General features: G+C 39.8%; 1 protein-coding gene across 1 annotated transcript; it reads left to right on the top strand.

Annotated features, from left to right (window-relative positions):
• The first annotated feature begins 3032 nt into the window (after positions 1–3032).
• On the top strand, positions 3033–15909 carry nipsnap2 (nipsnap homolog 2). Its single transcript, XM_079885211.1, has 10 exons — positions 3033–3193; positions 4027–4166; positions 4262–4307; positions 7405–7499; positions 7659–7729; positions 9166–9306; positions 11127–11158; positions 12850–12944; positions 13092–13175; positions 15121–15909. The coding sequence occupies exons 1-10, from the start codon at positions 3102–3104 to the stop codon at positions 15183–15185; spliced, it is 861 nt and encodes a 286-aa protein (XP_079741337.1). The 5' UTR covers positions 3033–3101; the 3' UTR covers positions 15186–15909.
• Positions 15910–15916: the final 7 nt, after the last annotated feature.

A 15916-nucleotide genomic window follows, 5' to 3' on the forward strand; every position in this document is an offset into this window, starting at 1 on the left:
CATTAGACTAGTCGAGGCGAGATGTGATGAACGCATGTATTCAGCGTCTTTTGGGCTGACATAGGGCCGGAGTTTGGCAATACGGCGGAGTTGAAAAAATGAAGCTTTACAGAGTTGACTAATATAAGCGTCGAAGGTCAGTGAAGGGTCAAGAGTGATACCCAAGTTTTTGACAGTGGCAGATGGAATAATTGATGTGGCTTCAAGGTCAAGTCTGGGAGTATTAGTTATATTTATTGTTAGAGATGGTGGACCAGTAATTAAGATTTCTGTTTTAGTCAGATTCAAACTGAGAAAATTGGAGTTGAGCCAGGTCTTTAATTCATTAATACATGATGATAGTGATGTAGTCTGGTGAATAGAGTCTGGGCGGCAAGCAGTATATATCTGGATATCGTCGGCATAACAGTGGTATTGAAAACCGTGGCGGCGAATAATTTGTCCGAGAGGCAAAATGTAGATAATAAATAGTAACGGGCCGAGGACTGATCCCTGTGGAACACCTTGTTTGAGAATGACAGTGGGATATTTATAATTGTGCATGGTGATATAGTATTTTCTGTCTGTCAGATAGGAGGAAAACCAGGATAACGCGGCTCCTGAGATACCAGTCTCTGAGAGGCGCATGAGTAGGAATTTATGACAGACAGTATCAAAAGCTGAGCTGAGGTCGAGTAATAAAAGTATGGAAAGTGTTCCTGAGTCACCAAAGAGTAAGAGGTCGTTGATAACCCTTGCTAATGCAGTTTCAGTACTGTGGTTTTGGCGAAATCCAGACTGAAATAAATCAAAGCTATTGTTGAGAGATTGCAATTGAGTGGCAACAACCTTTTCCATGATTTTTGAGACATACGGTAGATTGGAGATTGGGCGATAATTAGCATAATCAGTTGGGTCCAGATTTGTTTTTTAAGGATAGGAGTTACCGCAGCCGTCTTTAGTGAGACTGGACAAGCTTGTTTACGATGTTAAATAGTGCCTGTTGTTTGCGTTATTGATGATTTTGGAGATATAGTAGATAAGCCTACTTTGATAACGAAAACTAAGACCGACTGCCCCTGACTAACTGCTAGTAGGTCATACTAGAACTTAAGACACTGTCAGAAACTGTAAGAAACATTCACTGTAAGAAACATAGCCATGACATTATGGCTATGCAACCGGCCGCAGGAGACTTGCTGAATGATTCGGCTGTATTATCTTCAAGTCACCGTGAAATCAAAATGGACAACCATCCGATCAATTCCCCAGGACAAAATCAAGCTGCCCCCTACATTTGATCTTGTTCCAGAAGCCGTTTCACGCTCATATACGTTCACAATAGGGGAGAAAAGTCGTAAAGACGTAAAGATCCACTGTGGAAATCTAGAAAGCATTCATGGAAATCCTAAATATCACAGGATTAAAGTGCCAAATGCATAAAATTATCCCTGAAGCAATTTATGCAATGTACCTGTTTCAGTGTGTCTTCAACATATTTTAATGTAAATAATTCTAATAAGCAATGACATTTCCCTTTCTAAACATGTTTTGTGGAATGTTGTGGTGTTGATGATCAGTGAAAATGGCTATTATCGTCCTTCATTTAGTCTCCAAGGGCCCCGTTGTTCAAAAAGTGTGATCAGAATGATCAGGATTTGGAAATCCCATGTTTTGCTACCCAGGATCAGGAAATATATCTTAGAAAAGCAAATAGGATTGGATCACTCTGATCCAGATACACACCTTTTCAGATTACCGAATCTGGATTAGCAGTGCTCTGAACGGGATCACATTTCACAAGGCTAATAGCTATATAAAGAATAACAGAAGAGTTGATGCGAGGTCACTTTCAGTGTTTTTATTTGAAGAGAAAGAAAACAACATAAACGCACAAATAAACAATCACTTCCATTTCCAATCTCCTTTAGACAATCAGACCCCTGTGGAGGCACTAAAGGGACATGCTGAGATTTAATATACATGCAATAAAGGCTGCAGTTGTTTTAAACGGCTTTTGCCTGGTTCATCTCTGATTGTGTCAATGTAGTTTATATACAGTGATTAAAGAACACTTCAAATTAAATATATTATTTTCAGATGTTTGCTGGATTACTTTATGGCGCCAAAATCACTTTTTGTACTTTACTGAAAGGCTGGTAGCCTAATGTCTACTTCTAATTTATTACTTTAGAAGTAAAACTAATCAAGAGCAAAATCAAAATATATATAAATGTGTGTATACTTTATCTTACATGATACAAATGTTGTATTTTTAGACCAGTTTTAGTAAATTTTTGTTCCTGAAATCCACCTTTCTGCTGGGATCAGTAAATCCTGATTTTGTTTATCAAAGTTATCACAATCTTACTAAAAAGATTTGAACACAAAAAAAGCAAAACCAAGATTGGATTTTGTGATTTATACTAACTAATGTTAATAGGCTATCAGTACATTATGATAACTCAAAGTGCACTCTAAAAAATGCTGATTGTTTAATCCCATGTTTGGGTTAAATATATACAAACCCAATCATTGGGTTAAAAATGTTATATATTAAACCAGCGGTGGGGTTTGTTCATATTTGACCCAAACATGGGTTGAAACAATACATTTTTACATAATTCAACAAATGTTCAGGTCAAATATTGTAATTGTGGGAAGCGTGAGTCATAATCTGCAGCAGATCGTGGATTTATGTATGTATTATTATTTTTTTGCACATTGGTTTTGATATGCAAGCCTGTTACTCTAGAATCAATTCCATCTATGAATGTCTTTAAAAACCTATGACACTCTGCACTGAAATAATTATGTTGCTATTTTTATTTATCTTTTATATTTATTTTATTTGTTGTTCAAATGGTGTATCTGTGTTTTTATTTTAAACTTTATAGAGCCATCTTGACCAGGACTACCTGGAAGAAGAGATTTCATCTCAATGGGACCTCTTTCTGTTAAGGAAGGAAAGGAAGAAAGGAAAATATAAAATATAATAAACTATAGCGCCCCCTGCCGCTCGTGAATCGCACGCGTCTCTATGGCGCCCCCTCGCGGCGGCGTGTGGCACTGCAGGAGTTTAACTCTTTCCTCCCCTGCTGTTTGTGTCCTCTCAGTGGAAGATGGCGACCAGAGTCCTTCAGAGCTCCTGCTCGGGCCTGTATCAGGCTAGAAACACGGGCCGGGCGAAGGGACACGTTACTGCTGTTATCAGGTCAGACAGTTTATCTCAATTACATGTTATAAATCTGCTGATTAGTGCTTTAGTGCGCAGATACCGCGGGTTTACGGGAGTTTAGAAACGCAGGGCGCATTAGTAAAGACGTGATTACTCTAGAAGGCATTCAAACATCGAAAACTTCACTCTGTGCTTGATTTAAAAGTGTGTGTTTAAGCAGCTCAGCTGTTATAGTTTGCTATGTAAGTGACAGAGGCGTCTGGACGCGCGCTGAATCCACTGCTCAAGGTCATAGTAATATAGCAGACCGTCACGTGTGTGTTATGATAAACACAACATGAAGATTTGGCGTTTTAGTTTTCATGCACTGGTTAATGAAATGTTGTAATCGTTTAACTGATGCACATGCACAATATTGGAAACACATCATTATGACGTCCTGTAATACAACCACAATCACTGACTACTTAGATTATGTTGCAATGACATGGGAAAATGAAAATGTGTAGGCCTGTATGGTTTCATAATGCAAAGTAACACACATGTCTATTGTATCAGTTAAATTCACCCAAAAATGAAAATTATCCCATAATTTACACGCCCTCAAGCCATCGTACGTGAATGACTTTCTGCTTTCAGACGAACACAAAGTTATATTAAAAAATATCTTGGCTCGTCCAAGCTTTATAATGGGAGCGAATAGTAATCCAGATTTTAAAGGCCAAAAAAGCAAATCCATCCATCATAAAAGTAATCCACACGACTCCCTCTTAACAAAGGCCTTCTTGAGGATGAGTAAATGATGGGGTAGTTTTTACCGTGGGGTGAGCTAACCCTTTAACGAATGCACATATATTGTCCTGTTTCAGAGGTCTGTCAGCATCTACTAACCGGCAACGAGAGGACAGCTGGTTCAAATCACTGTTTGTGCGGAAGGTGGATCCGAGGAAAGACGCGCACTCCCATCTGTTAGCCAAGAAAGAGGACAACAACTTGTACAAAATACAGTGTAAGCTCTGCTGATTGTTTGCCCTCCGCTGTTAAACGTCTCAATGCCAGTGTGATGTGTTCATTGACCCACACATATGTGTTGTTGTGTTGTAGTTCACAACGTGAAGCCCGAGTGTCTCGAGGCGTACAACAAACTCTGGTGAGTCAGGATTCCTCACATCCACGAACCAGGTCAGACGAGTCTGTTTGGTGTTAATTACGTAAATCAAGCTGTTTTTAACTTCTTCAGAGTCCCTTCTTGAGACCGAACTGGTTTGACTACTGAAGTTCAAACTAGCAAATGTCTTGCTTTCTATTCCTGTCCGTGGTTGGCAGCGGCACTGGCAGGAGTCCGCTAAAGCCCATTCCTCATCCCTCATTCCTCGAGTGTTTACGCTCTACGCTAGACTTGAGATGCACTGATCAATCACACGCTGAAGTCCAACACAAACGTGTCTGAATGTCTCAAAGCGTTTGAATCTGACAGTGATTTGCTGATTTCTCTGGTTTACAAGGGTCTATGCCGGTCCGTAAAAAGCCTTAAATTCAGTTTTAAAAATGTAAGGCCATAAAAAGTCTTTAACCAAATATTGTAATTGGTATACTGCAAAAAATGCTTTTCTTACTTAGTATTTTTTGTCTGGTTTCCAGTCCAAATATCAAAAAATTCTTAAATCAAGATGCATTTACTAAAGTAGTAAAATTAGATAAGATATTATGTCTTGTTTTCTGGGGAAATAAAGCAAAAGCAAAATGATCTGTCCATCTGGGGTAAGAAAAATAATCTTGTTTCTGTTTGAATTAAGAAAATTTAGCCTGTTTTAAGCAAAAACTCACTTAATTTTGATTAATTCCCCCAGAAAACAAGACATAATATCTTATCTAATTTTACTTATCTAGTAAATGCATCTTGATTTAAGAATTTTTAGATATTTGGACTGGAAACCAGACAAAAATACTAAGTAAGAAAAGCATTTTTTGCAGTGTATAAGAAAAGGTCTTGGTTATCATTTCATGAGGTTTTAAATTTGGGGACAGTGTGATCATTAAACTTCAAAAGGTTATGATTTAATTAAATAAATGCGTGTTTCAGAGTAAAACCGCGTCGCTGTTGCTCATTCTACAGGTTGGCAGTTTCATTAAGCTAAAGTGTTTGTCTTTGCCACAAGCGAGTCTCTTTTGAACTTCATTAAAGGGAAGTCAACAAACTCCAGATGAATGAGCAAAGGATCATCTGAATCAGACTGTACTTTTCATGTTTGTTGATCGTGGAACATCAGACCACATTTACAGTATCAAACTGACTAGCACATGTTATCATTTATGTTAGATATGATCTAAACAATCTACATATAGGGTACAACAGGGCTAAAGGCACACCTTAAGAAAACAATTGCTTTTCATTATTTCTATAGTCTATGATTGCTGGAAAAAAAAAAAGTTTGCATTGAACATTGATGGAGCAACAGATTTTTTTAAATTATTTTTTTTATTTTAATTTTAATCGTATAAATGTATGAGGTGACACACGGGGTTAAAGCATTATTTGTAATAATGTCTAAGTTAATACTTGTTCAAAACAATCACTTTAGCTCTATTTTGCTCAATTCACTTTTGTGCAATAAATATACTGTAATTAAAATGTTCATTTTAAGAATACAGAAGCAAAATTATTTTAAAAAGTAAAGATTCTGAAAGCATTGATTGAGATCCAGTAATAATTTAACATAGATAGTAACATAGTTAACATAGATATTTAACATAGTAGTAATAATAAATTGTTTTATTATATGATATGATTAATATAATATTTTTAAATATGTTTTCATTATAAATATGGTGATTAACTCTAAAGTGGAGACCAAACTTAATATATGATATTTACCATCTGAATCTGACCATGTCATGTCAACAAATGGAAAAGTCCGCCAGATATTTGTTATCATGTTTATTATTATGCCTTTTACCTCAAATGCCATACTTTTACATATTCTTCCGTTATTGAAAAATGTTGCTTTAATTAGCTTGATCAGAACTGAAAATCATTAAGAAGACCTTTGTTTCAAAATATATTCAATAATGTTAGTGATTCTCATTTCCTACTTAAATCTACAACATTTTAAAAAACATCAAATATTAGATAAAAGTAGCGCAGACTCAACTTTATGCCACTATGCCACGTTCAACGTCACTCAGATGACCTTTCTTCTCTATTCTGACGCTCAGTTTGACCTTCACCAGATCCTCTTGATCATGTCCACATGATCCTACATGCATTGAGTTGCTGGCTTATTAGATATTTGCGTTGATGAGTTGGTGAACTAATAAAGTGGCCGGTGAGCAGTGTTGGGGAAAGTTACTTTGAAAAGTAATGTATTACAATATTGCGTTACTCCCTTAAAAAGTAACCAATTGCGTTACTTAGTTACTTTTTTTTTTAAAAGTTATGTTACTTTTTTTTTCACCTGGGATGGGCAGAGCGTTTTTTTATAACAAAAACGTTATATTTTTGGGCAAATGTAAAGACCCTTTCACACCAGAAGTGAAATAATAAGCCTGAGGCTGAAGTGCTGATTCACACGTGTACAATAGAGGGCGCCGCTCAAACAAACCTCTCAGCTGTGGAGAAGAACGTTTAACACTAACTTTACCAATAAAAACTAAATGTTCTGTAATATTCTGATTCTGCAGTTCACTAATTTTATTCATTTTGAGGAATATTTAATCTTTTTCTTTTGTGCAAGTAAGATAAATGCTCACATTTAGTCTAGAACTACGTAACATCATGTTTAAACACACACACACACACTCTCTCTCACACACACACACAACGCCTCTGCACTTCGGTTTGTCTCAACATGTGGACAGGAGAGCTGTCATTCAATAAATGGGAAAACAAAGTAACTTTAAAAAGTAACTCAGATATTTTGTTGTAAATTTTAAAAGTAATGCGTTACTTTACTAGTTACTTGAAAAAGTAATCTGATTACGTAACTCAAGTTACTTGTAATGAGTTCCCGCCAACACTGCCGGTGAGTGTGTATATGAAATGATTATTCATTTAGTCAATATAACTCGTCCTTCTTCTTAAAAAAATAGTTTAAAGACTGAAATGTGATTTTTATCAGTTTGTAAAACTCTTTTTGGCCATAACTGTAATATATGAACTGTAAAGTTGTTTTAGTCATTTTATGGTTTGTATGCTGCCGTAGACAGTCGTTGACACGCGCTTCACCCGGTCTGACTTGTTTCCACAGTAACGAGGTGCTGCCGGCCATCCACGATGACAAGCATTACCCGTGTGAGCTGGTGGGCACGTGGAACACCTGGTACGGGGAGCAAGACCAAGCCGGTAAATACTTCAACACGATCTAGAGAGTGTGTTTGGGACGAGAGTTCGGGGTCGGAAGGTCACGAAAGGGTTAAATATATAATTGAGTGAGATGTGTTTCTCATCATGTTTACGTGAGCGCTGACACACTGTGACATTTGCGTCTGGTTCACTATGTAGTGCACTTGTGGCGGTACAGAGGAGGATATCCAGCTCTTACTGAAGTCATGAATAAACTGAAGAATAACAAGGTAATCTAGTACCAGGAATGTTATGCTTTTGTGTTGTGAATATACACCAAGAATCGCAGTTTGTTTGTATTTACTGCTGCTTCATTGCAAATTGAGTTTTATAGTATTAATATGCATGGCAAAAATGGCATGTGTTTTGTCGAATACTTCGAGTAGAGTCGAGTCGGTTTAAAAGTTGCAGATGTCCAGATCAGTGTGCTCTCAGAGTTTGTTATATTTATAAAGAGCCTTCGAGTCACGGGTGTAATCCATGTTTTGAGAGTTGGGTCTCCCACTCTTTACTGTAGATACAATTTACTGTATAGGTGCGTTCACGCCATGTTGAAATTACCGTAATTGTTGAGCTCGTAATTGCAGATTGTAAGACAGGAATTGTGTGAGAGCTCCTACTTCAGTTAGGCGTTGATAGTGGTGCCATGAAACACATGATTCCCAGGGCCAAGGAAGTGAACCACTCCGAATATAACGTCACGCCTTGTCCTCTTGAGACTACCGTTACATGAAGGCAAGATATACACCAACACCAGCTGACTCTGTGTGTTAGTAACGTCATGATGGCTGATTTTATGGAGTACATGCACACTTGAGTTTTGTTTATTAACCAAATCGCCCGTAAAATTTAGATTTTACCCCAGACCAGCCCAAATTTTTACCACCTTCCCAAACCCATTTTTACACGCACGATCAAATTCAAACCCGCCTAATCTGGCAACACTGCTTCAGATACCCGGATGGGTGATGTCTTTCAGCGTTTCCGTTGACGACGGTTGTTATTGGGGAATAACACATCTCGGAATGACACAACTAGCCAATCAGAATCAAGCATTCCAGAGAGCGCATTAGTTCCTGCCCACTGTATCAGTTCCAGAAGTATTTCTCCTATAGGGATTTAAAAAAAGTCTTTGTTAAAGCGTTATAAGCCATGAACCAAACCAACCAGTTACTAATCATAACGGCTTTAGTGAAAGAGTTTATACTGTATATAAACAATGTATTAAGCAATATATTTTAAGTTTATTGCAAAATATATACAGTATAATTAAATACTGAAGTATTTTGAGAGTGGATGGAGACCGACTCGATTGTCATTGGCTGTGCTTCATGGGAGTGGGCGGAGCTAATGAGATCTTTAGACGGGTTTTGTTTGTTTCGACTCTCTGATTGGTGGAATTCTCTGCACTGCATCATGGGTAATGTAGTTTTTCACCTAGAATGCCACTGTTAAACAAGGTGCAATAATGTGGGCTGACGGATTCTCCTGAAACAAATACAATCGATTAACAATACAGTAAGGCTGTCTTTAAAGGTTTAAAAGTTATAGTTAAAACTCAAAGAAAAAGCATGGATCTTTTACTCGGGGAACGCGACGGTTGCACTGCATTAGCCCTCAGTCAGGCAGTGTCACTCATCTGCTGTACGTCATGTGCTGAGCGCAGGAGTTCCTGGAGTACCGGAAGGAGAGGGGTCAGATGCTCCTGTCCCGCAGGAATCAGCTGCTGCTGGAGTTCAGCTTCTGGAACGAGCCCGTGCCCAGAGACGGTCCCAACATCTACGAGCTGCGCTCCTACCAGCTGAGAGTGAGTCTGTGCGTCCCAGAGCGCAGGGAGGAGTGTGTGACGTGTGTTTGAGTGTGTGACGTGTGTTTGCTCTAGCCTCTCAACTGCATGTGCTCTAGTTATCGTCTGGGTCACAGTTGAGCAGTATAGCTCAACATCTAAATATCGTTATCTCTGTAAACCGCAATAGGTGCATAGATGCCCCTTTCACACATACAGTCTTTACCGGTAAGAGATCATGTGTGAACAGGACCTTTTCAAAAATACCGGCAAATTGGTTCTGGCGATTTGGTACTGGTAATGTGCGAATGCAGAATGAAGATTACCAGTATTTGCACGTACAAAGTCAGAACGCATGATGTAAGAAGTCTGCTTTGGGCCAATCATAACGACTTGTGGAGATGATGTGATTACTCTGCGCTGTTTACATTAAGCTTTTAATAGTTGTTCTTTTTAAATATGTGGTAAATGATCATCTTTGAACGTTGAGCCGCGTCTCCCAGCTTTTTCAACGTGTCACACTCGAGACTCGGCCATCTTTTCCATTCATCAGCGTTGCCACTCTTGTTTTTAAGAGCAAAAAACGCGTTCTGTTTGATCACCCTTTCACTCCTTTCACTCAGACGTCAAAGTGAACAGATAGTGAAACTAAAGCACTTCTCCTCACGCGGATGAATGAAGACAACGCTTAAAGATGATTTCCAATGACTGACATCACAGAATTGACCGGTATTTTGCTGCTGATGTGTGAATGTTCTCTTACCGGTAAAGAGCCAGAACACCGTTGCTTGTTTGAACGGCATATTTGTGTATTTACCGGTAAAGAAGACATTCTGGTCATTTTACGGTAATCACCGAGATTGCTGTGTGAAAGGGGCTATTGTTGAATCAGTTTGGAATTGATTAATTGAAACAACCGAACTTGCCAATCTGCCTTAATTAAGACACGCTCTTCAGCTTGTGGGGTTCGTAATGTTGCTTTATTTTATATTACAAGTCATTGTGAGTAGACACTGGATGTTATACACCATCAGCAGTCCTAGTTTAAAGGATAATTCCGGTATTTAGCAGTTTTAGCAGGTTTGTTTTGGATGAACTAGAGTGGTGGACACAGAAATGTTGACGATGTGTCCCGTCTCGACTTTTTGACTGGTTTAGAATCGCCTTTGACCGCTTCAGAGTGGCTGGCTAACGGGCATGCACGAACATGTCCTTAAAACAACCCTTAACGTTCGTTTTCAAAACTGTGCAACTCACCGAGTGGTTAGTGGTGTTCGTTGATGATTAAAAACAAATATATCGGCGCAATGTATGATTTCAATCCGTGTTATTTGCTACAGTGGAACTATTTTTTCAGATACCTCACAACCGCGTATAAACTTCCGCTCGATATTTGAGTCTGAATCTCAGTAATATCAACGAGCAATGAGTCCTCCAACAGAAATCAATGGGATTTTACAAAATGCCAAATAAAACACGACAGAAACTGTATTTCGCTACGCTACTTGTTTTTAATCATCAACGAACACCACTAACTACTCGGTGAGTTGCACAGTTTTGAAAACGAACGTTAAGGGTTGTTTTAAGGACATGTTCGTGCATGCCCGTTAGCCAGCCACTCTGAAGCGGTCAAAGGCGATTCTAAACCAGTCAAAAAGTCGAGACGGGACACATCGTCAACATTTCTGTGTCCACCACTCTAGTTCATCCAAAACAAACCAGAAAAGAGACTCAAAGTGCTAAATACCTGTCCTGGTCCGTGTGTGTGTGATTACCGTGGTGGAGTGAGATGAGCTTGCCGCTCATATTTACAGTTGTCTATTTTTGTTGTTCCCTTGCAGCCCGGGACCATGATTGAATGGGGCAACTACTGGTAAGAATACAAGCAATCTGTTCCTCTACATAACAGTCCTGTATCGCCTGTTATCCGTCTTTTATTGCCTTTTTCCCGATCACATATTCCAGTAATCATCATTAATTAGGTATCATTAAACACTCACAATTCATCCTGTGAAAACTGTTTTGAAATTGGACATTGAGTTAAAATGGAAAAAGTACTTTAAATCCTTTTAGCAGGCAAATTTGTTGTGATATCAAATTCAAATTTGGTAACTTTTTTTAAAGGTGCTTTCACTTCCGTAATATACAGCATTTGATGGATTATTGAATGCTACTGAACATGTGATGTGCTAAACTCAAACGTAGGACTGTCTTCAAGAATCCCTGGGAGCGCTTATGATTTCAGAAGTCATAATTACGATGAAATGTGCATTATATGATGCTTTGTCATGCTGCTGCATAGGATTATGGGAAATGTAGTTTTGTCACTTGGTAAATCATCATAATAAGTTGTAGTTGTGCTGTAACAATAACAACATATTATGATCAATACTAATAATCCAGGAATAGTCTGTCCACAAGAGGACTGTTTACATCAAGAGCCAGTAATCCGCTTGACTGACTCTCAAGACCTGTTCACATCAAGAAGAAAAAATCATCACATGCAATCAGTATTCCAGCCGCCAAGCAGCTGTGTGAACCGGACTGCGTTCTCATCTCGGTTTTTGGTGCGAATATACCTTTCGTCAACAATTAATATCCTTCCCTCGGGTCATTCTGACCTGAAACTAAATTGTGTTCATCAGAGGGATCCAAGGCCCTAGGTCTTTTGTCGCACTTGAACCACGAACACACAAACACAATTGAATGGATTCGAGGAGTTTTGTGGTTGAAATTTAAAAAAGTAACAATTCCTTCCCTTGCGGATCAATTTGACCCCTTTAGGAAAGATTGGGATGTGAGGAATGCTTCAGGACACATAAAAATGCTCAAAATTCTAACTAAAAATGCTAAAAAAAAATATGTTTTATAATGTGTACATGTGTATCTGAATGCATACTGAATGAACTGACGTTAGGACCCAGCGGAACAGCTCATTTGCTCCATATAGAGGATAAGGGCTAGTGGATAGAGTCATGAAACATCATGTTATATTATCATTTTTTTCACAAGTGGTCTTCAAAGACTCCCAATGTAAGATATTTTGAGCTGAATTAAAAGTATTATGCATGAAATTGTGTTATTTTGAATTTAAGTTGAACGAATGTGAGGAATGTGCTTAGATTACTATTTATTTGTTATTTATTGATCAAATGTAGTCATTTAAAGGTAAATAAAATAAAAATAACAAACAATCTCCAAAAAATATAAAAATAAAAAGCTTTCTAGAGAAGAAAAAAATGTAATTATAATATTAGGGCATCTGGTCGTTTTGACCCACGAGTGTTACAAACTCTGACGAGTTACAAAGTGCGAGGGAAGCTCAACCGGTCTAATGTGGCACCAGCAGTATCAAGAACATGGGTTCGATGCATTCACATGAAAAAAGATCAAATCTGCGACTCAAGTCACTTTTTATTGAAGCGTCTGACAATTTTTGGTCATTTCATTCTTGGTTTGAAAGGCCTTTCGTCAGTGATTCGTTCCGCTCTTGGTGTGCACAGGCCTTTATGAAGAGATGTGTAGTTGTGAAACAAGTGGTCTGATGATGTGGCTGTTCCTCAGGGCGCGAGCGATCGGCTACCGGCAGCACAACCGCGAGGCCGTCGGCGGCTTCTTCTCTCAGATCGGGAGCCTCTACATGGTCCATCATCTGTGGGGTATGAATGTGCACATACGGCTCCCAGAAGCACGAGTGCTGATGGACTGTTGTGATCTTGACTCACTCCATAGCCAGTGTCAGTGTTGGGAAGTCATCCGATGGTCATCTCTGTGTGTGTGTGTGTGTGTGTGTGTGTGTGTTCCAGCGTACAAGGACCTGCAGTCGCGAGAGGACACGAGGAACGCCGCCTGGCAGCATGAGGGCTGGGATGAAGTCGTCTATTACACCGGTAAACACCGCCGCTACACCGGTCATGGGTGCACTGCGTAACTTTTTTGCCATGCATTTTATTTTAGTTGTTTAAATGACTTCTTCTGTGGTCTGCTGTGTAGCGTACTCGCCCTTTAAAGTGCCCCTGTTATGCTGTTTTAAAGGTTCCTAGTTATTTTTGTTTTACAAGTATCCAAGGTTAAAGGACTCTGCTCTGTACTTTGCTCTGATTGGTCAGATGGCCCAGTCTGTTGTGATTGGTCTACTCTGCTGATTGGTCAGATGGCCCAGTCTGTTGTGATTGGTCTACTTTGCTCTGATTGGTCAGATGGCCCAGTCTGTTGGGATTGGTCTACTCTGCTCTGATTGGTCAGATGGCCCAGTCTGTTGGGATTGGTCTACTCTGCTCTGATTGGTCAGATGTTCCAGTCTGTTGGGATTGGTCTACTCTGCTCTGATTGGTCAGATGGCCCAGTCTGTTGTGATTGGTCTACTCTGCTCTGATTGGTCAGATGGCTCAGTCTTTTGTGATTGGTCTACTCTGCTCTGATTGGTCAGATGGCCCAGTCTGTTGGGATTGGTCTACTCTGCTCTGATTGGTCAGATGGCCCAGTCTGTTGGGATTGGTCTACTCTGCTCTGATTGGTCAGATGGCCCAGTCTGTTGTGATTGGTCTTCTCTGCTCTGATTGGTCAGATGGCCCAGTCTGTTGTGATTGGTCTACTCTGCTCTGATTGGTCAGATGGCCCAGTCTGTTGTGATTGGTCTTCTCTGCTCTGATTGGTCAGATGGCCCAGTCTGTTGGGATTGGTCTACTCTGCTCTGATTGGTCAGATGGCCCAGTCTGTTGTGATTGGTCTTCTCTGCTCTGATTGGTCAGATGGCCCAGTCTGTTGTGATTGGTCTACTCTGCTCTGATTGGTCAGATGGCTCAGTCTTTTGTGATTGGTCTACTCTGCTCTGCTCTGATTGGTCAGATGGCCCAGTCTGTTGGGATTGGTCTACTCTGCTCTGATTGGTCAGATGGCCCAGTCTGTTGGGATTGGTCTACTCTGCTCTGATTGGTCAGATGTTCCAGTCTGTTGTGATTGGTCTACTCTGCTCTGATTGGTCAGATGGCCCAGTCTGTTGTGATTGGTCTACTCTGCTCTGATTGGTCAGATGGCTCAGTCTTTTGTGATTGGTCTGCTCTGCTCTGCTCTGATTGGTCAGATGGCCCAGTCTGTTGGGATTGGTCTACTCTGCTCTGATTGGTCAGATGGCCCAGTCTGTTGGGATTGGTCTACTCTGCTCTGATTGGTCAGATGGCTCAGTCTTTTGTGATTGGTCTACTCTGCTCTGATTGGTCAGATGGCCCAGTCTGTTGGGATTGGTCTACTCTGCTCTGATTGGTCAGATGGCCCAGTCTGTTGTGATTGGTCTACTCTGCTCTGATTGGTCAGATGGCTCAGTCTTTTGTGATTGGTCTACTCTGCTCTGATTGGTCAGATGGCTCAGTCTTTTGTGATTGGTCTACTCTGCTCTGATTGGTCAGATGGCCCAGTCTTTTGTGATTGGTCTACTCTGCTCTGATTGGTCAGATGGCCCAGTCTGTTGGGATTTGGTCTAGAAGTGCATCAAAGTTGATTCGCAACACAGAAAACAGGGTCTTCTCTACAACTAGTGTTTGAGCGCAGCATTATGCTAGTTTGTAACAGGAAGTGAAACTGAAATTTCTGACGACTCGTTTCGGCAGTTCAGAATCGATTCTTTCTTTTAGGAGAAAATAAAATCTTTTGACATTCACAAACAGCTCTACTACACACTACATGACAGGACATATCTGAAACAGCATAATAGGGGCACTTTAAGTCATTTTTTGACTTGACGTATCTTAATTGAATAGAAAAGAGCAGCTTTTACGTTTGTATATCACCTTTTGTGTTCTGTTGTGTGGTAAAACCCTCCTCTGAATCTGTTTTCAGTGCCCCTCATTCAGCACATGGAGTCCAGGATAATGATCCCACTGAAAGGGTCTCCGCTGCAGTAACGAATCCATCAGATCCTCGCCGTTACGTCCCCGTGAGCTGAAGGCCAGACCGAGACGTCGGATACATTCTCTGTCGTCATGATGCCAACCAACTTCACACACAATGCACTCGTTCTGTTCTGAAAAACTGTCCAAAAGTTGCACCAGCAAACCAAATTGAATCAGTGGAAATGATGGCTGTTACTGAACTGAGTTTTGAGAATACTTCATAAGCCATATCTAAAATCTGGTTGTTACATGGCTTGGAAAAACACAACCATAGAAATGTTAAATAAAGTTTGTTGCTATACTATATGAAAGAAGTGCTGTAAAGTGCATTGAATCACCATAAACATTAGCAGGTTAGAGCGTTAACCCTTTCCAGTGTGGTGCCCGATAAACCTTCATATCTGCAATATCTCAAAACAAAAAGCGTGTATGAATGCATTAGTTTAACACAGACTTGGATGAATTAAATATAGTCAGAGAACACTTTAAACTCGTTCGAGTGCTGCAATCTATCAATGTATTTATTGCATATTTATTTGCTGTTAATATAAACCCCCACATGAAGAGGATTTCAGGTTTTAATAGTGCATTATGACAAGTACAGCAGAATATATCCTACATATTCAGATAAAACCCCCTAGTCAAGAATCAACATATCAAATGCTCCGCTAAAACACTCCAAACAGGACTGAACTGGGACTGGGAAAGCCTCATTGGGGACAGGTTGTGTGCAAAATTGAAAA

This window comes from Squalius cephalus, assembly GCF_949319135.1.
Source record: "Squalius cephalus genome assembly, chromosome: 11".
NCBI lineage: Eukaryota > Metazoa > Chordata > Actinopteri > Cypriniformes > Leuciscidae > Squalius > Squalius cephalus.

Bases quoted from the DNA above. Each gene is read 5' to 3' on its own strand.
- nipsnap2 (XM_079885211.1), top strand. From the start codon at position 3,102: ATGGCGACCAGAGTCCTTCAGAGCTCCTGCTCGGGCCTGTATCAGGCT. The intron at 7,500-7,658 runs GTAAATACTTCA...TTCACTATGTAG, and splicing joins CGGGGAGCAAGACCAAGCCG to TGCACTTGTGGCGGTACAGA. The intron at 11,159-12,849 runs GTAAGAATACAA...GCTGTTCCTCAG, and splicing joins ATTGAATGGGGCAACTACTG to GGCGCGAGCGATCGGCTACC.